Source organism: Zingiber officinale, chromosome 4A (assembly GCF_018446385.1).
Source record: "Zingiber officinale cultivar Zhangliang chromosome 4A, Zo_v1.1, whole genome shotgun sequence".
NCBI classification, from domain to species: Eukaryota; Viridiplantae; Streptophyta; class Magnoliopsida; order Zingiberales; family Zingiberaceae; genus Zingiber; species Zingiber officinale.
Genome location: NC_055992.1, coordinates 87699469 through 87724039, shown reverse-complemented (window position 1 = coordinate 87724039; position 24571 = coordinate 87699469). Strand labels below are relative to the sequence as shown.

At 37.9% G+C, this 24571-nt stretch overlaps 1 protein-coding gene and 1 pseudogene across 1 annotated transcript; both read right to left on the bottom strand.

Moving 5' to 3' along the window:
* Window positions 1–13939: 13939 nt before the first annotated feature.
* Window positions 13940–14770, bottom strand: LOC121972480 (zinc finger protein 36-like). Its single transcript, XM_042524144.1, has one exon. It carries the CDS (start codon window positions 14768–14770, stop codon window positions 13940–13942), a length of 831 nt encoding a protein of 276 aa, XP_042380078.1.
* Window positions 14771–15271: 501 nt separating this feature from the next.
* Window positions 15272–24047, bottom strand: LOC121970094 (annotated as a pseudogene).
* Between the last annotated feature and the right edge of the window lie 524 nt (window positions 24048–24571).

Below are 24571 nucleotides of genomic sequence, written 5' to 3'. Positions count from 1 at the left end.
TTGGCACAAACTTCACAACTGGGGAGAATGCCTCTTCAAAGTCAATACCCTCCATTTGGGTATATCCTTTTGCAACTAATTGAGCTTTGTATCGATAAATCGATCCATCTGCTTTCCTCTTTACTTTGAGAATCCACTTATTCCCAATAGCCCATTGGCCTGGAGGAAGATCCACTAAATCCCAAACTTGATTCTTTCTCATTGACTCCATTTCTTCATCCATTGCAACTTTCCCTTCTTTTTTAACTGAGCTTCTCAAAGCTTTCTCAACTGTTCGTAGTTCCTCATCATCAACTGGGAGAACCATCAATGCCTCATTCTCAATATCAAACCTTCTCCGAGGAATAATCTGATGACTACTTCTTCGAAGGTTAAACTGTTGAGAAACTGACTCATTCAGTAGTAAATTACTCCCACTCGGTTGACTAGATTCAGGCATCTCCTGATTTGTTGATAAAGGAACATTATTCTCCTCCTCTATCTCATATAGAGGAATCGTCTTATCAACTTCACCTCGTGTTGAGAACTCAGTTTCAAGAAAAGTAGCATCTCTTGACTCTATTTCAGAGATGCTTACATCTTGTCGCTCACCAATTAAAGCATAACCCTTAGAAGTCTCATAATACCTTATAAAGATACACTTCTTACCTCTATGTCCCAATTTTCTATGTTCGTGAATCTTATCATGAACGTAGGCAGCTGACCCCCAAAGACTCAGATTACTCAAATCCGGCTTCTGCCTGTCCAACGTTCATGTGAGGTAGATGGAACTGACTTTAAAGGTACTCTGTTAAGTATATAGGCCGCAACTAATAATGCATCTCCCCAATAGGAAATTGCCAAATTAGCATGCGCCATCATTGACCTAACCATTTCAAGAAGAGTTCTATTTCTTCTTTCAGCAACCCCATTTTGATATGGAGTTCCAGGGATAGTTAGCTGTCTAATAATCCCTTTCTCATTACACATTGTCTTGAACTGATCAGACAAATATTTACCTCCACGGTCAGTGCGCAAGGTTTTAACCTTACTTTTCAATTGATTCTCAACTTCGTTCAAGTAACGAGTAAAGCAATCCAATGCTTCAGATTTGTGAGAAATCAAATACACATGACCAAAGCGTGTGAAGTCATCGATAAATGTAATGAAATAAGAACTCTCATTTCTAGCCTTCATATTCATTGGACCACAAATATCCGAATGAATTAATTACAATGGTGATTAAGCCCTAATAGCCTTACCAAATGGTTTTCTAGTCGTCTTTCGAGCAAGACAATGCTCACATATAGACAAGTTAATCTTAGCATGAGTGCCTAAAAGGCCCTCTTTAGCTAATCTATTCATTCATTCTTGTACTATATGTCCTAGCCTAGCATGCCAAATTTTATCATTAACATCAGCATTACTAGTAAGAGCAATGTTTGAAAAACAACCATCATTATTATTTGGTTCTACATCAAGAACCATAAAACCATTTGTTACAAAACCATACCTAATTAACAAGAGTTAATTCGAAGTTCCACACAACGGCTATAAAAATTTACATTGTAACCTAAATCAAAAAGACAAATGACGGAAACCAGATTCCATCGAATCTCAGAAGCATACAGAACATCATGTAGAAACAAGGTGCCTCCACCATGTAGGTTTAGCTTGCAAGTGTCAATTCCTTTGACTTCAATTCTTGCATTATTTCCTACATATATCCATTTGTTGTCAGCTGGTACCCGACGATACTCCACATATGTAGCTCGATCATGAGCTACGTGGTACGTTGCTCCTGAATCTACAAGAGGTGAACCGAGTTAGGTGATGGGTAGACCGAACAAGAGGAGTCAAGCGAGTCGAGTCCCTAGTGTTGGTGCAACCTTAGGTCAAGGTTGACCTAGTTGACCAAACTCGAGTTGACTTGACTCGAGTTGTGTTTTGATGTTTGACGAGTTATGTTTGACAATGTTTGACGTGAACAAAAAAGTTGTATCTTGATGTTTTACAAGGATACAAGCTTGGGAGATTGTGGGTGCAACCCGTGGTCAAGGTTGAACTGGTTGACCCGAGGTGAGTTGACCTGACTCGGAAAAGTCCAAGCAGGGAGCTTGGCATGGGAAAAGTCCAAGCAGGGAGTTTGGCATGGTGAAAAGTCCAAGCAGGGAGTTTGGCATGGTGAAAAGTCCAAGCAAGGAGCTTGGCACGGGAAAAGTCCAAGTATGGAGACTTGGCACGGAGAAGTCCAAGTATGGAAGCTTGGCACATGGGAAGTCGGAGAGAGCTCGATAGCTCGTTCTCCGGACTGTGATCAGAGAGGGCTCGGTAGCTCGTTCTCTGGATCGGATAGAGTCAGAGAGGGCTCGGTAGCTCGTTCTCTGGACCGGACGAAGTCGGAGAGGGCTCGGTAGCTCGTTCTCCGGACTAGGTCAGAGAGGGCTCGGTAGCTCGTTCTCTGGACCAGACGTGGAAGTCGGAGAGGGCTCGGTAGCTCGTTCTCCGGACTAGGTCAGAGAGGGCTCGGTAGCTCATTCTCTAGACCAGGCGTTAGGGTTTAGAGCTGGGAAGCTCTAACTTAGCCATTGGATCGGTCGGCAGACCGATCCAGGAACAGGCTCTGGTCCTGGATCGGTGTCGTCCGGTGGAGCAATGCCTGGCGCTCTTCGCTGACCGATCGGTGCGCGGGGTCGCCGGGTTCGACGACGGTCAGGGGGACTCGATCGAGAATGCATGCAGAGTTGGGCAACTCTCGTAAGCATTCGATCGGTCTAGGGACCGATCAGCATAGAGCCTGATCGGTCCCCATGACCGATCAACAGCACCCGATCGGGTGGAGCCTGATCGGTCGAGCTCTAGCCGTGACTCAACGGCCAGGCTATTTCGGCTTCGTATTCGGCCTTTTGCCTTGCGGTTCGCAGGTTGGCTCAGGATATCGAGGTTATAAAAGGATCGAGAGGCACTGAGAACGGTACTTCTTCCTTCTTCTTCCTCCTCGAGCCGAACCGCTCTTCTCCTCTGCTCTTGAGCTTTGCTGAGCTCCGAAGCTTCGTGTGAGCTTCTTCGACTGAGTTGCTTGTTGGCATTCGTCCGTGATGCTGGTGCTTCATCCGGGACTTCAGTCGACGAGAAGGCAAGCGAGTATTTGTACATTCATTGTGTATTTTGTTCTTGCTCTTCTTTGTATTTCCATATTGCTGTTGCAAGCTATTGTGGCAAGGTTTCTCCACCCACAAGGAGTATTTATTAGCCGGTTCTCCGGGGACTCATCCACCGACAGATTGATAGGGCTCGTCCACCTTACGAACACACCGAGGAGTAGGAGTATCACCTCCGAACCTCGTTACATCCATCGAGTTTGAGAATTTGGGGCGGCTATTCACACCCCCCCTCTCTAGCCGCGACCGTCGATCCTAACAAGTGGTATCAGAGCGAGGTTGCTCTTCGACGGATTAACACCCAGGGGAGCACAAGCTAGAGAATGGATGGACTTCGAGAAGACATCACGATTCCACCCTTCTACGATCGCGACGACTTCGCCTTTTGGAAGGTAAGGATGAAGTACTTTCTTATGACTAACCTAGTTCATTGGAGTTGTGTGCAAGTAGGGTTTACCCATCCGATGGATAAAGACGGAAAAACCCTAGAGAAGAAAAAGTGGACGAAGGAGCAAATCCACCAATCCACAATCAACGATGAGGTAACGAAAATTCTTGAATTTTCATTACCTAATGACATTTTGTGTAAGGTAGGTGGATATAACAATGCCAAGGAGTTGTGGAACAACTTGGCCAAGCTCCATGAGGGAAGCTCCATTTCAAGTCATGAAGAGGAGTCAAGTGAGCCAAGTAGCTCACATCATGGAGGAGAGGAATTAGAAGTTGAGGGCTACTCAACATCTAAGGAAGAAGAGGAGGAGAGTTCTTCTTCAAGAATGGAGCAAGAGGAAGAAGCTTCTACCTCCGGAAGGGATGAAGAAGAAAGTCTTCATCCATCCTCAACCCTAGGTAACTCAAGCATTTCAATTTCAAATAAATTACACATAATGCATGTGCTTTGAGTGTAGGGAGTATGGACATTACAAGAGTAAGTGTCCAAGGAGGTTTAGGAAGACTCCACCGGCGCCAAAGGTCAAGAAAGCCGGAGTCCTGATACGCAAGGGTAAGGAGCACGTGGTGTGCTTCCAATGCAAGCAAAGGGGACATTATAGGAGCCAATGTCCGAGGGGGAGGCAACCTCACAAGGACAAGAGACCGAGCATGTCTATAGGGGGAGCTAAGGCAAACCCTAAGGTAATCTCTAAGGCACATTCTTGCAATTCTAGTAGGATGCATGCTAGTAGCCTTATTGCTATTGTCAATAATAATAAGCATGATAACTATAGTAACCGATACACGTGCTTAGGTGCCAAACATGTTAGCCTAGATAAGGACAATACTAGAAAAACCAACCCTAGAATTAACTCATCTAAGGTTAAGGAAAACCTAGGTAGAAACCCCAAAACAACTAGACACATGCCTAGGAATACCTCAAAGAAAAATGAAAAATTAAAAATTGAGTATTAGAGAAGGAGAATCAAGTCTTGAGGTCAAGACTTGATACTTTGGAAAAGGCTCTTAAGAACTTGGAGAAGTCATCTCTAGGGTTTAAGGGTCAAAAACCAATGTCCAAGGACAAGAAAGGTTTGGGTCACAAACCTAAGTCCCAAGTGGTCAAGCCCACTTACCATGACGTTCCATTCGATTATGGAACAAAACCTAGGACTAGGAAGACCATCACCAAGGTCACAAGGGGAGTCACCCCTAGAGTTGATCTTGATGAGTCCCAAATGACCAAGGCTTTAAAGCCTAGGAGGGTCATTAGGAGGGTTGCTAGGGAAGACATCCCTAGTGAATATTTAGTGAACCCAATGAGCTCCAATAGGTATTGGGTTCCTAGGAGCGTGATTTCATCACGCTAGATGAGTTAGGGTGTGCCAACCTTACTTGAATAGGTAGTTAACCTAATCATGGCAAAAGGTGGCACTTTAGGAATTTTCAAGGTGTAATCAAGCCTTGGAAATGAAATGGAAAATTATTCCTAAGGTGTTTAGGATGTGCCAATCACAATTGAAGAGTTTTTTAGGGTCAATCTAATTGGCACATAGTGATCTAAAAATCCTTAGTATATGATTTTAGGTTTAATACACTTAGGAATATGGATTTTATGGCAAAATGATCAAAATTATCAAAAATGGCAACTAAAGCTAGAGTTAGGTATTTTCTATACCTTTACATGTTATTTGCCATATATTGTTTGCCATATGTCATGTCATGACATCATACTTAATTTATCATCATTTGAAATGTCATGATAATGCTTAAGTTATTTATATGTCATGCTCTAGTTAAGTTTCACACTTTATGCCATGACATCATGACATTGGCACATGTTTTCATTTATGATACTATTTTATGTCATGTCATCATCTCTTGCATGTATAATCAATTAAATTAATTTAAGGACAAAAACACAACTTGATATTGAGATCAAATTGTAGTTTAGAAAACGCATGAGAATCTAGTTTAAGATAACCTAGACCCATATCTCACATCAAAATTGACTTGAATGTGTTTGATACACCTTAGATGTGTGTGAGATATTAGGATGATGAGTTAGGATCAAGGTGCATAGTTCTTGTACCTAGATGAGCCTAATTCTAAATTGGGGATCATAGGGAAAACTTGTGTACAAGTCATGTACATATAGTCCTGAGATTATGGTCCTAAATTAAAGGGTTTAAAATCATTTTAAAATTGATTTGAAAAACCTTGATGAAGCTTTTCTAGTGATAGCATTCATCATTGAACAAGTGATACAAAGAGTGATTAACTTTGAGTTATTTCAAGATCTTTTGAACTTTGTATCAAGTTTTGAAAATGGAAGTTATTTTCATAGAAAACTATTTTTTTCTTAATAGTATATGTTATGAGGAATGTATCCTCAAAGTTTTACAATTTTTGGAATTTTCTGGAATTTTCTAGGAGTTTCTGAATTTCGGGAGGAAAATCAGAAATTCTGATATCAGTCTTATGGACCGATCAGAGAGGATTCTGATCGGTCCAGGATAGTGTGGATCGGTCACTAGGACCGATCCAGGAGAGTGTGGATCGGTCTGGTGACCGATCCAGTGAAGGCTGATCGGTCTGGTGACCGATCAGGGCGTGCCAGGTTGCTGAAATTCGACTGGTTGTCTGAAATTTCAGCTCGGGAATTGGTGTTTTAAGGTTCTAAAGGTTTGAAACTCTCCAAGACATTGTTGATGCAATGGTCAAGGGGGAGTTGACTTTTAGGGGGAGTTTTACCTATTGGTCAAGGGGAGTTGACCTTTAGGGGGAGTTGTCATGAGTGATATGGGATTATCACTAAATTGACTATTGACATTAGTATCAAGGGAGAAATTAAGGGTTTCAATGAAAGGTATGGGACTTTCATTAGAAAAAAACTCTTGACCTTGATTCACTCTTTTTGATGTGTGTCAAAAAGGGGGAGAGTGTAGGTTTGGGGAGAATGTTCAAGGAAGAACATTAGAAAACCTAAGTTTGATTATGAGTTTTGTCAAACATCAAAAAGGGGGAGATTGTTGGTGCAACCTTAGGTCAAGGTTGACCTGGTTGACCAGACTCGAGTTGACTTGACTCGAGTTGTGTTTTGATGTTTGACGAGTTATGTTTGACAATGTTTGACGTGAACAGAAAAGTTGTATCTTGATGTTTTACAAGGATACAAGCTTGGGAGATTGTGGGTGCAACCCGTGGTCAAGGTTGACCTGGTTGACCCGAGGTGAGTTGACCTGACTCGGAAAAGTCCAAGCAGGGAGCTTGGCATGGGAAAAGTCCAAGTAGGGAGTTTGGCATGGTGAAAAGTCCAAGCAGGGAGTTTGGCATGGTGAAAAGTCCAAGCAGGGAGTTTGGCATGGTGAAAAGTCCAAGCAGGGAGTTTGGCATGGTGAAAAGTCCAAGCAAGGAGCTTGGCACGGGAAAAGTCCAAGTATGGAGACTTGGCACGGAGAAGTCCAAGTATGGAAGCTTGGCACATGGGAAGTCGGAGAGAGCTCGATAGCTCGTTCTCCGGACTGTGATCAGAGAGGGCTCGGTAGCTCGTTCTCTGGATCAGATGGAGTCGGAGAGGGCTCGGTAGCTCGTTCTCTGGACCGGACGAAGTTGGAGAGGGCTCGGTAGCTCGTTCTCCGGACTAGGTCAGAGAGGGCTCGGTAGCTCGTTCTCTGGACCGGACGTGGAAGTCGGAGAGGGCTCGGTAGCTCGTTCTCCGGACTAGGTCAGAGAGGGCTCGGTAGCTCGTTCTCTAGACCAGGCGTTAGGGTTTAGAGCTGGGAAGCTCTAACCTAGCCATTGGATCGGTCGGCAGACCGATCCAGTGATACTGTGGTTTCCTGATCGGTCTGGAGACCGATCAGAAAGTGATCAGTGTGCCTCTGTGAGCTTACTGATCGGTCTGGGGACCGCTCTGTGAGCTTACTGATCGGTCTGGGGACCGATCAGCATGAAGCCTGATCGGTCGCCGGGACCGATCAGGGTACGCACAGAGAGTTGGGCAACTCTCTGTAAAGCATTCTGATCGGTCTAGGGACCGATCAGCATAGAGTCTGATCGGTCCCCATGACCGATCAGCAGCACCCTGGACCGATCAGGGTGGAGCCTGATCGGTCCAGGCCTAGCCGTTGTGACTCAACGGCTTGGCTATTTCGGGCTTCTGTGTTCTGGCCTTTTTGCCTTGCAGGTTCGCAGGTTGGCTCAGGATATCAGAGGTTATAAAAGGATCGAGAGGCACTACAGAACGGTACTTCTTCCTTCTTCTTCCTCCTCTGAACTGAGCTGCTGTTCTTCTGAAAGCTGTGCTCTTGAGCTTTGCTGAGCTCCGAATCTTCGTGTGAGCTTCTTCGACTGAGTTGCTTGTTGGCATTCGTCCGTGAAGCTGGTGCTTCATCCGGGACTTCAGTCGACGAGAAGGCAAGCGAGTATTTGTACATTCATTGTGTATTTTGTTCTTGCTCTTCTTTGTATTTTCATATTGCTGTTGCAAGATATTGTGGCGAGGTTTCTCCACCCACAAGGAGTATTTATTAGCCGGTTCTCCGGGGACTCATCTACCGACGGATTGATAGGGCTCGTCCACCTTACGGACACGCCGAGGAGTAGGAGTATCACCTCCGAACCTCGTTACATCCATCGAGTTTGAGAATTTGGGGCGGCTATTCACACCCCCCCTCTCTAGCCGCGACCGTCGATCCTAACACCTAGTGTCATGGTAGACTAAGCCGGAAGAGTTGGGTGAGCCGAGTCCTTGGTGTCATGGTAGACCAAGTTAGAAGAGTCTCCCTGGTGTAGGGGTAGATTGAGTCGGAGGCATCTGGAGAGCCAAATCCATGGTGTCAAGATAGACCAAACTGGAAGAGTCGAGTGCTCGGGGTTCACTTGGACTTCCACCTCTATTTGATCTTTGACCATGCAATGAGGTCAAACCTCACCCCATGTAGACTTCTGTTATCCCCACATCAGTCATCGTGTTCCATTGAAATTAAAGTATATAATATTTTATTTATTAGGTGGAAAGAAATTAAGAATTAGAAATAATTAACATAAATAAAAGTTAAAATATTTCAAATAATGTTTTATCACTTTTTGAGTAGAGCCTATTCCACTCAATTTTCCTAAAAAAAAATTAATTGTTTATAATATATTTTTACTAAATTATAAAAACAAATGAATAATATCTATGCAACTAAAAACAGGTTAATCATCATAAACAATGAGTATTTATTTATTTTTATTAATAAGTACCAAATTTGACATACGAATGTTTTATTTAGAAGAAAGAAAAAAAAAACAAGAGATTATACCTTATAAATCATCTCCTATTATAAGAAATCAAAACCACATGAAGTCAGTCCAAAAATTCAATCATCTTCTTCTCTATCCCTATTTGGTTTGACAGCCCACTCTGCTCTACTAATTGGGGATGCTCCCAATAAAAAGGTTTCTCAACCTTTGCTTATTTGATAGTCCTTATTTTTTTTTAATCAAACTTTATTTGACTTTAAAGTCTGATTTGGAGAAGAAACATGTTGTATCCTAGGAAATTCGTCCAGATAAAACATCTCCTATACAACTATGTACGGATAGGACATAATCGGAATTCAAAACTATTTGAATTGGTCATAGTATTACTAATATAATAAATTAATTAATTTAAAAATATAAATAAAATAAAAGAACAATCATTTTATTTAAATAGTAAAAATACTCTTTTTTATTTATTATTAAAATAACATTCTATCTTACTTAATAATAACATTCTATATTACTTAATGCATCTTTTATTTTAAGATACTCTTAATACTTTAAGTTAAATCAACACAATTACTATTATATTGTTGCATCTATCATTCTTAGTTAAAATGATTTTATAGAAATTAATTCAGGGTTTGATGAATATTTTTTAACACTTTCATTGCTATAAGCTTCTGTTAGATTAATAGCATCATAAAAATTCTCAAATCAAACTCGATGATACGGTGATAAAGAGGGCTCACCAAGTGTAGGTCAAACGATGAAGGTAACAGCTAACATGGAGGTCAAAGTCAAGGAAGTCAACAGCAAAGGGTCGGATGCTGAGGGGCTAAGCGGATCTCTTCAACAGTGGTCGATCGAGCATGTATTGCCTGATTGGTAGAGGGTCGGTCCATGAGAAGAGCCCGTTCAGCCAAGATCATCAGACGGTCGTCACAAAGCAGATGAGCATGCGTATGAACGGAGTGTTAGTCTGGTCAGGTGGAAACAAACTATCAGACATGTCGCCACGCGGAAGAGCAGTCGAGTCCGGCCGAACAAAGAAGTACTCAGTCAAGCGGTCGAGCGGCTATCCCGCTCAGCCGAGCAGATGGATCACTGACGTATCTTTCGAGGAGATAGCGCCGCTGACACAAGACATGGTCAATGCGCAGATCGTACGATGGAAGCTTCTACTGTCTTGTCAAGGATATACATGCCCTGTTAAGATATGATGTAAGAGGCACTTTCTTGACATGCCCTTTCATAGGACAAATTAGATAACATACACATGATCAATTGGAGAACGTGCCCACGTCTCGAGAGAAGTGTGTACATCACACACCAGGGCACTACATAAACACATCAGCTAGAAATCCTCTCGAATAGGATTAATCCTTGCAACTTATGAATTCAAACATCAAATGCAGCTAAATCTTGAATTCTATTTTTTTATTTAACTTCAGTTTCAGAATCTAGATTCAAGGGAATTTCAGGGTTTGTCAATGAAGAATTTAGCTCAGACAAAGGTCTCATATAGCACTAAAATGATAGGAGATCAAATTCAAACTGTTGGTGGCCAGAAAATGCAATAGAAATTGGCACACTGCAATTTAAATCTAATTCACAATTCAACTTCTCACCAAATTCAGTTATCATCATGAAATCTCATATTCAAGATAATTTTCAGCTTTTCTTTGTTGCAGTTGGCACTTGTTATCTGAACATCTTATTTCCTACGTAAAGAACCAAAACAAAGTTCAATAACTCCAACAGCAGCCCCTTGCATTCCTTTTCAAAATCCTGAATTTCAGCACTTAAGTTTCAAATTCTAGATTTCCTAAAGTTTCAGAATTCTGATCACTAAAAATTGAGAAGAACATAACGCCAAATGACAATTAGAGATCTTAGGCTCAACTTGAAATTTCCAATGATCAGAGCTTGTAAAGAAAAGTTGGCACACAACATATCGAAACTGATATACTAATTGCAAAAATCTTCCTTGCTGGTTTCCTTTCTTTCTTTTTACAGCCTTTACCTAGTTACAACACTCCAGGAGCTACAGGTTTTAAGTTTCCTGAATTCAGTTTTAGAAATAAGCTTTTTGAATGTGAGTTTTAGAATTCTGATTCCGGAACCCGTGGAAGGAAGAGGGAACCAACTAAGCATTGGATTGGTAAGAGTTTCAATTGAAGTTATTTCTAATTATGAAGCCTATATGGTATGATGGCTAGCACATGTGCAAATGAGGCTATAATGCAGTTTCAAAGTACTTGTAGACGACACTTATCTTCTGCATTTCTTGATGCTGCATTCATACTACATCAACAAGAGCCAAAACAAGGCTTAAACAATACCAATCAGCAACCCTTGAATTACAACCTGCTGTGGGCAATTATTTCGAGCACATCTGAAATCAGCAACTTTGATAAATTCCTACACAACAACTAAAATTCTCTTTCAGGTTCATGGCTACTCCACACCAGTTGAGAATGATGTGGCTCCCAACAAATGCAAAATTACAGCAGCAAATTTTAGTTTCTGGACTGAGATTCAAAAACCACTTCTGGAAATACAGCAATAACATCAATTTAGAAAGTTAAGGATTTGAATTTAGCAACTTCTTCAGCTTTCAACAATCCCTGAAACTTTCCTGTTTCTTGGAAACCTTTTCCAGCAACAAGATCTTGCATCATTCCATCAGCTTTTGACAGACTTTCCAACTCTTGTACAGATTTTTTTTTTTTTTTTGTTTTTGAGATAAGAATGGCTGTGGACATTTTTCAGCAGCATCATCCAAGGCTAACAGCCACACCAGGACTTGAAAATGCTCTTAAATTGTCCTACTAAACTAATGTGGCATTCAGTTAACTAACTAGCTGGATTCCACAAACTTAGTACAAATCCAAAATAAGAAATCTCAATGAGAATTCTGCCTTAAAAACCCTCCAACAAACTGACTCTTGAATTGATCTCCCATTTCAAAATTTCCAATCAATTTGCAGTGTGGAACCTCCATGAACTCAAACATATGCCTCTCTTTCTCCCACTCTTAAAATTTTAACATTCTAACTCATAAGGACATCAACCAAAACTCTCAATGAAAGAATAGCAAAACAAAGGTAGAAGATAAAATTTGTTGAGTGAGTTATTCAATTAAAATGTAAAAGGAAAAGAAATCAAAGAATAAGCAAAGAGATATCCTTCATCATATTCGTGCACATATATGATATTATAATTTTGAAAAGATTAGGAATGTAGTAGTCCTCTCTAGGTAATTTGACAATCAAACTCAATTAATCCAAATATAATTTATCATAACATTAACCAATAGTATGCAAGTAGAGCATTCAATCATGTCCAATGACCTAAAACTTTGGTCAAACTTAAAAATCTTTTCCCATTCTCAAAATATTACTAGAAAACACACAAGGAGATATTTATTCAAAATCAAATGGAATATAGACCTAACAAGACACAAAGTATGAAACAAAAATATAAAAGCAAAGTGTGAAAGTAAAGAAAAGTAGGCAGTAAAAAAGAAGAAAAAAAACTCCCTTTTATTCCTAGCGGTTGCAAACAATTCAAAAGTAAGATTCACGCCGATAGTACAGTGGTTTGAGTGGATGAGAGAGTTATCCTTGTGTGATCAGTATCATGATGCACTACTCCCTCTTTCATTGTCTCCGCATTGGTTCCTCTAGATGGTTGGAGACGGTTAAGGTGCAGAATCCAAGATAGAGGTGGAATACTAAGAATTGGCGCAACAATCTCTCCTTCCACCATTTACTTCTTAAAAGTTCAACTTAGAGGTTGAAGGCAGTTCAATTATAAGAAATCAAGAACAACATGAAGTAGTCGAAGAAACCCGATCACCCTCTTCTCCATCCCTACGTGGTTTGACGTACGCCCTACTTGCTCATCTAATTAGGGACACTCCTAGTAAGGAGGTTTCTCAACCTTCGCATGTTTGGAAATCATTCATTTTAAAAAAAAAAATAGACTCTATTCAATTTTGATGTCTGAATTAGAGGGGAGACATGTAATGTATCCTAGGAAACTCGTTCGGATAAAACATCTCCTATGCAACTTCGTACAAATTGGGACATAATCAGGATTCATAACTATTTAGGTTAACAGTGGATTATAACTAATACAATAAATTAATTAATTTAAAAATATAAATAAAATAAAAGATTCATCTTTTTTTTATTCAAATTGCACTCCTTTTTTATTTGTTATTAAAATAACATTCTAGCTCACTTAATACATTTTTATTTTCAAGATACTCTTATTTTATAAGTTATTTACACATAATATAAATACTTGAATTATAATCCACACTGGTAATAGTATATTGTAGCAGCCGACATTCTTAGTAAAAATAATTTTATAAAAATTAATTCAAATTTTGATGAATATTTATGTAACACTTTCACTGTTTTAAACTTCTATTGTATTAATTAATAACGTCATAAAAAAAATCTCAAATAAAGTGATGTTCAAAATTGATATATTTAATTTTTGCATGACATAAATGTTTATTTGTAAGTTTGATTATTTTTTATTTTTATCTTTTGAAAAAAAAAAGAGAAATATTATTTGGTTGATAATTTTCATATTTATTTTTTAAAAAAAGAAAATATCATTTTATGGTAAAATAGAAAATATTTAAAAGTTATTTTATAAGAAAAAAATAAGTATTTTTTAGAAAATAAAAATAAAACCAAATGCACTGTTATATTTTTTATTTTTTTAGAAAATAAAAATAAAACCAAATGTTTTTCCCCTCAAAATTATATAAGTGACATCGTCAAAAATAAATAAATAAATAAATGAATGAGTAAATAAGTTGAGTAATGCACAAAAGCTAAGCTAAGCTAAGCTAAGTAGAAGTTTAATCACTTTCATAACATTTCAAATGAATTATGTACAACAAGAGATTAATTAACAAGAAATTTCATTGTCCTAAAATGAAATTAAAACAGAGCAGAGGAGAGGAGAAATTGATCGGCAGCCAACTCCCACCACCGCCTCCTCCTCCTCCGTGACCTAATTAATCCTTTTCTATCGTCGGCTGGTTGAGGTCGATGCCTAGTCCCCAATTCATCGGCGAGCACTCCGATCCGTCAGTGAAATCGATGGCATAGCATTGCTCTTCTCGCCTTGACGCGTCTCTGCTTTTCTGTCTGGGAGGCGCTGGGCGACCGCCGCTTCCGGTGGATGCTTTTGTGACCGCCGAGTGCCTGGTACGAAGAGAATGCTTTTCCGCATTCTGGGCACTCGTAGCGGCGCAGATCGGCCGTTGAAGGCGTCGCAGGAGAAAGCGTCTCGTTCTGCCGCTGCTGTTCTTGTTTCAGCGCCGGGGACGAAAGCGAAGACTGCTTTTCCTCCGGCGGAGGCAGAAGCGGCGGCATTAGCCCAGGGAATGAGATCAGATACGGCGATTCTTGCTCCTGCGCCCAGCGGCGCTTCCGGTGGCTGCTTTTGTGGCCGGCGAGGGCCTGGTACGAAAAGAATGCCTTTCCACATTCTGGGCACTCGTAACGGCGCAGATCGGCCGTTGAAGGCGTCGCAGGGGAAAGCGTCTCGTTCTGCCGTTGCTGCTGTTGTTGTTGTTTCAGAGCCGGAGACTGCTTTTCCTTCGGCGGAGGCAGGAGCGGCATTAGCCCAGGGAATGAGATCAGATAAGGCGATTCTTGCTCCCGCGTCTCCGCCGGTGGAGGCAACGATCGGGAAGGAAGCATCAGCAGCTGCTTTGGTGCTTGCGGCGGCGGCGGAACCCCGCGGCGAAGGTCGAGCAGGGCACCCGACAGCATGAGGAGACCGAGGATGCAGTCCTCCTCATCTCGACTGACGAAAACCGAGGGCGGATGCGAAGGGCGACGGCCCTCCGTTCTCTGGCGCTTTATCCCCCACGAGGCAGCTGGCAGTGTGCATCGGAGGAGTCTGCCGGCCATGCTCCAATGTCGCTCTTCTTGAACCCTAGAGCGAGAGATCGGAGACAGAAGACGACGCAGGATTTCAAATGAAGAGACAGTGAGTAGCGGCTCTATTTATAGACGGACGGAATTTAGAGAAGCGAGAAACGGAATTTAGCGAAGCAAGTGATTTTTTTTTCTAAATAAAAAAAAATAAAATATAGATATAAAAAAACAAAAATTATTATTATAATAATAATAAATATAGATATTTCTTACCAATGTTATATTATAATAATTATATCATAACTGTTATAACGGTCTAAATCCCATTGTCAAAAATAAAAAAATAAAAAAAATAAATTAGGATACAATAAAATATTATTTAAATAATAAATAAAAAATTACTTTGGACAATTCTGATAAAAAAGAAAACCCTTTTAACTTTCGATTTCTATTATTTTTTCTGTCTTTCCTCCCAAGTTCTAAGCATGGAAAGGATCATTGTTTTAAGAAGCATAAACTTCAATGCGGTGCCTGTTTAAAAAGTATAAATAATAAAGGATCATAATTAATCGCCACTTTGCTAGGCAAAATGATGTAATTTCCAGATGAACACAACTCGCATAGATCCTGATCATATTAGCCGATGCAGTCGTGATCAGGATCGTAGGAATCAAAGATTCTAGTTGCAGTCGTGATCGTAGGAATCAAAGATTCTAGTTGTACAACATGGACTCAACTACTTTTCGACAACTATTTTGTTTCGAGCTGTGTTGCCACTTCTGAATGCTGTTGGGGGCGGGTAGGAACGACGCCAGACTCTTCCAAAAGCTCTGCTGTGCTAGTCGAAGGTTTGGCACCCATGGACATCAAGTTTTTAAACCATGCGCCTTGAAATTTAGGGATGCCTCTGTTATAATTGCTTGGGATTCTGGTGTGCCTTCTGAATTTGGATTTGAAGCTAGGCCAGACATAAATCTGTATGCAACTTTGCTTGCAGTTACGATTTCTTGTTTGGCTTGCCGCAGCTGCAAAAGTGGATATATTGGAAAACAGAAAAACCATTAGGTGAAACTAACTCATCTTGAAATAAAATGAAACGGATGTAGTTTCAGAAGCCAGGAACCAATAAGCTCAGTGACAGTGACTCACATATACTACTGAGAAACATGTGATTTCATGCGAGGCAGAATGAGAAATATAAATAAATAAATAGCAAATGGTTTAGTACCAGGAATGCTGCATTTCCTGCAACTACTTAACAGCAGTATCACCAGCATTGGCAAAGCGATTAACCCAGCCTGTGATACACAATTAGGAGAAATACTCAATAGATAAACTTCAATGCGGACAAAATAGGATCAGTATATGTTAATCCAACCCATCCTAGCAACAAGAACAACCATGATAGCATTGCCATTGATAACTATCCCAATTTACAAGAGAAACAGAACTAGAAATGTCATACTCCCCGTACCAAAAGGCCATAGAGAAGAATTTTCTTTTAGATATTTAGACACATGGCACATGCCGGAGAACATATGTTTATATTGATATGTTTATTTGAAAACTAAGAATTAAATGCTTATTAGAGTGAGTTCTTTTTTCTTTTAATGCTCTGGCTTGTTCAAATAATGGATGGAGCAGATGTAGTTTACTGAACTGGTGATGATTGGAGTCTAAAAATAGTGGCCACTTAACATAATTAAGCAAGCAATTTCTTCTTTAATTTAATGTTCTCAACTCTTTGCTTATATTCCTCTTTCCATGTTTTCAGTCTTCCCTCTTCTCTACTAGTTCTATATCAACATGTATTCTCCAATTCAAAAACTTAATTGGAGCATAAATTCAGTTTTGGCTAAAAACATTTCTTTACCATCTCAAGATTGTTGTCTATACATTGATTCAATAAATAGAGAACAAGAGTTTTGAATGGACTCCTTTACATCTCAAACACAAATAAGTTTAATCAATTTCTCGTATATATAGGGCGTATATTTTTAACTTATTTTCTCATTTTTCCCATCAACTAGAGCTATACCTAGCCATGATTTATATTTTCATGCTATTTAGGTCAGCCAGCAGAACAAAACCAAACGAAACTTTTAATTCCTCAGGCCAATCCAAACAGTTAAGACCAGGACAGGCTTTCTTAAATTTAATATCAGCATTTTAATTCTTTATAAGTTATCATTGGCTTAAGTTAATTATGGTTGAATTTAAATTAACTAGAATTATATACGATATACTTTTTTAATCTATGGTTAAATAATATTAGTTAATTTGTTAAGCCATATATTATGTGGTGTGTAGATAATGAAAAAGCTATTAGAGTTAAATTTAAGTATATATTAAGTAACTTCTGAATTAATATTAAATATTTAAAACAATTAAACATACAAATTTCAATTCATTTATCAAATTATTAGATTAGTTTTTAAAGCAAACAAGCCAGGTGAAAGCAAATTAGAGGATGGAACCTAGTCCTACATAACCAACTTAGCACACTCTTGAGCATGCCAAAGCATGCGAGTGTTGGCATCCTATAATACCAACACCATACTGATCCAAACAAGTAAGAAATTTTGACACAGATAAATGCTTTAAACCTTGTACCTACCTTCTTATTGATAGCAGCATTTATTGTTTTATCTAGTAATCCCATGTAACCATCTCAAACATCTCACCTGTAAACTCTATAGTTTCTTAATTTTGTGGATTACAGTAGCACAATCTTATAAAGTTGCTCCTTTGTCCTATGAAGAAACAACCAATATATAACATATCCAGAATACCAAAACATTTGACTTAAATATGCTTGCCAGAGTTCTCAATCTTTCCAACTTTATTTTCTAATGCTCAAATTTGAAATCACATTTCCAGTATTCAATCATAGTTTTGTTCAGCTTAAAGCTTTGATTCCTACACTTATCTCTACAATTCAAATTATGCTTTTCTGAAGCTATTCTTGAAGAAACTCTCATCAATCAGCATAAAAGAATAACAATTCCAAAAATTAAAAATTTTGCTGTCACCAAAAGGATAATCATATTACCAGGAAGCTTTGGGACACTTAGCCTTTCACAAAATGTGTCACAGAAGTGATTACAATTCTTTGCTAAAAGGTCATATGACTGCCCAGGCCATGCTTGACTAAGCTCTCTCAGCATCATATTTACATCGAAAATGGAGCAATCTGTTTCCCCCAGAACAATTCTCTCACGGTAGGTATACATAGGATTTCTAGATGGTGGACAACTGAAAACTCCAGAGCCTTGTTCACAAAATCCAAATGGCCATTCCTCATCTCCATAAACCTGTCAGAATAACAACAACATGATTAACTAAGCAAGATTGATATTGAAGTTTCTCCTGAGTTAAGATACAATGATGAGTTTACTGATAGGGGTAACAATAAAATTAATACAATATAAAATAGAGATAGAGAAGTTTCAATTCCTGATTAAGCATTCTTCCAACTGTAAAAAAAAGGTCTAGGAACAAGCAATATTTGAAGTAGACTAAATTACTAAATTAGGATCAAATGACAGCAATAATTATATTCTTGTTGCTTCAAGAAAAAAATCACTCATATTCCAACATCATGCTTGCATAGCATGGTTATCAGAATCAGATGCTCAAAAAAAAACTACAGTATGATTGTATATTTGTATCGGATCAGCAAAACAGGTGAAATCGGACTAGTCGAGGAAAAAAAATGAAAATTGTATAATTTGATAACACAGATGACAAATGGTGTGTGTCATGAAATAGCATGGTAACCCAATATAAATTATTTAAATTAGTAAGGGTTTGATTTGATATAATATTATAAAATATTATTCTAGAAATATCATATAATCCTATAGTAATATATCATATTTATTAAAATCAATAATCCAAAATAGATTAACAAATACTATTGCATTTATTATTAAAGAAGTTACTAAATAAGAATTTAGTTTGACAAAACTCTAACAGCTTCCATCGTTTCCTTCATTTTAAATTTATTTTTTAGTTGGCACCAGGTGTCCAGCCTACGCCAACCAATCCTAAGGTGACCGGTCTGACTCCATGAAAATTTACCATTGACCACCCGGGTAAAATCGGGAAGTGCTCGTAGAGGGCGGCTCATCAGTCTAGTGTTCTTAGGTCAATCGCTCATTAAGATAAATTCATCTGTTAATTCGTCAAAGGTTGGGACTCAATCCTTAGGTACCAAGGAAAAAGGCATCCTGCCATTGCACCATTGCCCTAGGGGCAAATGATTCCATCGTCTACTTCATGATTTGATGAGCAATCAATCAAGTTCAGCTATTTTCTAATAAAATTAATTCATTTTTAGGAAACTTCTTTGAATTTCTATGTTCCTTAAACTTCTTCATCAATCTACAAAAGATGATCAATTTTTTAGGAAGCATTGCATCGGCCTTAGCTGATACCTATCCAACTTAGGTGATCGGCAGCAGTATCAGCCACTTTTAAAAATCATGATCCATGGTATGGTTCAGAAATTTAGTATTTATCTCAGGAATGGCAAGTCTCTAGCTCAGTATCAGCAACCAGTTAGCCTGGATATGCAGGGTCGAAAGCAAGTGGAAGGGAAATTCAAGAAAGAGACATGCACTAAATCTCAGAAAAAGTGGTATCCCCTGAGGGATACCATTGCTACTCCCTGCAATGCAGTACAAGGCTTGCCTCATTAGCCTTATCCAGTCCCTATGTCTTATTGGACCAAACCAGTCATTTGACAAATACTGCAGCAGGCATTAATGTCAAACCAGAATGACAACTAGAAGTCAAATGAGGAGGTAAGTGTACATCCTTGAGCAAGGAGCTAATCCCTCCATTCTAGTTGGCATCTCACTGTAGTCCATACCTGATGTAATTGATAAATATGTGTTCCAGTCCAGGAACACAAAGATTGGATACAGATGGTGAACAACCTGGTTAAGCACACAAATTAGATCCAGTATTTAGTGATTAAGATACAGTCATACAATAAAATGTAAGGTCACTTGTTTCCAAATATAATAATGAGAGACCAAAAGTAAATCACAGAACAGGGCTTTATGGGCTGTCCTGCTAATAGGAATAATATTTTTCAAAATTAAAATACAAAATCAAGCAAATACTCTTAATAAAGAAAGGAATTAGAACAGCCATACACTTTTAAATCAAAGATACAACAGTTAAAAAATGAAGCAATCCACAAGAGTATTAGCATAAAGCAGTTGTATTGCTAGATACTATATTATTTTTTTTTGCACGCTACATTAACATTTACACTACTAAATGTCTAAATCTAATAATATATGATTCATGATCTATACTTAGCTAAACATTCTTAGTAAGTATATATGTTTATTATAATATCTTTCATATACATATATTGCAAAATTCCAAATATAAAGTATATTTCTTGAATTCACTTGTATGCTTGTGTTCAATTTCTTTATTTGTAAAAAATCTCAACATTTATATTCGTCATCTAGGTTTATTTAATGAAAATATTATGTATGCTCAGAGTTTTAACAAAAATTATCCTTATTCTCTTTTTTTTCACACATATATCTTTATTTAACTTTTCCATCCAACTGTTAATGGATCCCAAACACAAATCCATGTTATGTATCATGCCAAAAAACAAAATAACAACAAAGATTTAAAAATAAAACAAAAACATAAATGAGAATTTAGGAGTTTTAGCTCGAGTTGTGATTTTGGATTCAGGCCATCCATTTCACAACAATTGGATGGCAACAAAATTGATGTTATAAAATCAAATAGGATATGATATATATCTAAAATGAAAGGTTATGATAATTTGTTAATACTGAAATTTTTTATAGTAATTAAGCCTAATGTTATATGAAGTTAAACTATTATAACCTATTCATAGTAAATTGATGTTCGATATTGAATTCTTTACTATCTTTTGTTCTCAATTTCTTGTGCAATCTCTCTTAAGTACATTAATATTTTTTTATAACTAAGCAGTATTAACTTAAATCAAGGTTAAATGTCTTACTAAAAATTGTTGTTAAGCAACCCACAAAAAAGGTCTAATCATGTGTTTGTTCCCAAGTAGTTAAATTAGTATAAAATTTTCATTATGTGCCACATTTTTGTCCATAAAATAACAGCACAATATGATATATTATTTCATAAGAAGCCATATGAAAGTAGTATTTAACAATTATCTATATTTTATAGTACTTTAATAATAGCCTTTTGGAATGCATAGTTTATACATATGGGTTTGGATGTTCTTATTTGGATTTTGGACATCTGGTCCTTTGGACTACTGGATTTATGTTCATAATTTCTTGGCATGAATATTGATGGGAACTGATTAGAACTTTGGCAAGGGTCATGAATGCACGCCTTTGGCTAATTTGATAGACGGATAGAGAAGCCTTTGGCTGGTGACTCTTTCCATTGTGTAAGTAAGATTGGTTGGATTTGCCCATTTTTCTGTAGATGACTAAGAATGAGGTACCTTGCATTCTTAGCAATTATTTCATACATCTTATTATTTATTTGGATTACCTATTATTGCTATCCCTAACCTCATGACAATCTGTTATTCTAGACTATCTTGCTGATGCTCTGATATGAATTTTTACCTATTGAATACAAATATCAACATCAGAGAACTTAATGCTTCAGAGAGTCTTCTTACTCAAATCCTAAGAAGATCATGCAAGAATTTGATAGCATTAAACAAAGAGACAATGGTGACAGTGAGACACTAACAATGTCAAGGGTAGTCATGGACAATTGTCTCAGTGCTATACATCTATTCTCTCACTTACCTTCCACTCTTCTTCCTATTTTTTCATTCTCCACTTTTCTGCTTTCCACTATTCTACCTATTTCACCGTCTTTGCATCTCTTTTTGTTTAGTTTGAAAACATCAAACTATAATTCACTAGAAAATTACTAGAGCAACTAAAATTTCAGAAAAGCAGCCAATAAGATAAACTGTCAGTTTTAACTGCCTATGATTGACATAGCATGTTGATTCAAACAGACCTGTGCTGGTTCTACACACTTTAGTCTCTCAAGTGAATGCTATCATAGGATGTCCAATTTCTCCGACAGAATCAGAAAGGCATTGCTGGCCAGGGAAGAGCATAAGTAGCTTTCTTTTTCCAGTTCACATATTTGTATGTAGCAGATGAGAAGAAACAATAGTTTTTCACTTATTTGGTTAAGAGTAGAAAGGAAAGGAAAAACATTGTTCTGGCATTTAATGCCATTAGACTTCCAGCTCAACTTATTTAAGAATTTACCTTGGTCACGTTAAATATATTGAGCTGAACAACCAATGCAACATGAGGTGAATTTAAAATTATCATCCTAACCGCTAGAAGATCACCCAGCCACCAGTTGAATGTGGAGGTAGGATCATATTGGAATAGTAATTTGTTATCACTTATCATCTCTATTTAGTCTTTTGTCCCCCCTTCCATCTAATTTTCAGAAGAAAAACTTCTGAATATGGAGGCAAGTGAATTATCTCCTCCTCCGGCCCCCATGTTATTTACCCAAACAAGAAAACTTTGCAAACCTTTTTCATATTTTCTGACAAAAAGCAAACAAGGAAAGGATTGTATTCTTCTCTTTTCCTGTCTCTAATTTTTTCCTATCCAAAGTATGCATGACATGAATTTGCATTTTAAGAAACATTGATCAGTTAAAAAGACAAAAGTGACGATAAATGAGCATTTACTGAACGCAGATATAAGAGCATCTATTTGGTTGACTGTGAAATAGCAAGATTCCAAGAGTAACTCTGATTTTTCAATAAACTTTCACATCAGTAACAAGAAGAAATACTGTCAGTGAATAACCCAAACATCTAGATTACATTAAGTTGACACACTAAATAAAGATTAGCAAGCTTCATGATAAATGAGAGGAGTTCATAATTTTTTTTACTTGTGTTTAAAATAAGAAATGCTAATTTCAGCATTTATACTGAGAAAATGAACCCCGAAGAGCATCAAGTTTCTTCCCCATATAAAAGTTGGGTAAATTTGCTAAGTCCATAATGATTAGGTATATTACATACTTTTAAATGAAGAAATCTGATCGCTCAAACACCAGAGACGATTCAATGAACCATCAATAGTAGCGTTACTTTTTCATCAACAGCCGTACTATAGATTAAAAGTCCAATCAGTTGAGAAAACCAATTAGTTTATGTGACTTAGAACATGACATAGATCTCTAGCAATTTAGCTGTCATTTTCTTATGACCCATTAAATATTTAAATTCCTGCTGATCGATGGCATATGTGATAGAGATCTCTTGCAATCGTACCCATGATTTGCACTAAGCTTCCAAGTTTCTTGTGAATAGTCATCATTTTAGGAGTTCTATTTTAATTTTTGGAGGCAGAACTTCAACCAACACAAAGATGTATGATACTTAACCTGGATTGAACACTATCAATTTGTGCTGAAACTCCTAACTTGACAAATAAAAATTCTGCTAAATCACATTCTAAACATCACCAAAAATATCACAGGAATAGTCTTTGAACCGAGCAATCAGTTTCATTCTCGTATGATTCGACTTCAAACACATAGAAAGAAGCTAAAGTTAGTCACTTTCACATCTCAAGTTGTCGATCAAATTTGCACGCATTTTTTAGGGTTCCTCCGAAGCGGCCAGGAAATAGAAATTCAGTTCAAAAAAAATAATACCCAATAACTTAGAATCAATCAAAATACTGAAGGACCTAAGAAGCTAAAACCCTTCCAGATCTTGAGAGTTCGAATCCAGAAAACACAACTTTCTTGGTTTTCCCAACCAAAGGTGCCAGAAGGTAAAGAAGAGCGAGAACAACAAACGAGGGGGAAAAGAAGAAAGGGACCTGAATGGCGCTGTGGAAGATGCCTCCCAGTCCGATACGATCCTTAAAGATGCGGTTGATCTGGGGGATGGTGTTGTTCGTCTTCTCCGATCCGCTGTTGGTCACGTCGTAAACGTGCAGCACTACCTCCTTCATCCTACAAAATCCACACTTTTCTTCCCTCTTTGTTGTCCTTTTTCCGCAAGCTCCGATCCCTTTCCTTTCTCTTTTGCTCTCTCCTTTCTCTACCAAGACACATAAGTCGACCATCCCTTACCCCTCCCCCTCCCTTCCCTTCCCTTCCGAGAAGCTACAAGGGGAGAAGGAGGAAGAGATCGAAGCGCGACGAGAAGAAGAAGTATTGAAGCAATCCTTAGCAGCGACAACAGCGATCGGGTGAGAAGTTGTTCCGATTTCTCACTCCCTGCCTGCCAGGCGGGGACGCCTTTCCTTTTAATTTTATTATTTTATTATATTTTAAAAATTAAATATAAGCTGCAAATGATTCGTTCATTAACACTTTTGAAAAGAAAAAATAAAATAAAATAAACAGTTTGTTACCCGTGCCCACGTTCTTTATTTCTCAAAAAAACATCCTAATTGTAAAATTATCGAAAAAAACGTAATTCCCTCTCTTTCCATTTTTCATACATCCCCTCTCTCTAAATTAAAAGGATATGATATACTTCCATATCAAGTTCATCATTTGGCATGTTATAAACTCATATTAGACTCACAATAAGATTGATGTTTTTTCATATCAAATCTGTTCTGGACTGATATGGTCCAATATCAAGTTTACTCTCGATTGATATGAAATTTTTCATATCAGACATAGCTTAGGTTTGATATTTTTCATATCAGATCTAGTTTGGACTTGATATTTTTCCATAAAAATACATGTTGGATCTAATATGAAAAATATCAAATCTATATTGGTCTGATATTGAACCATATCAAGTCCAGGAAA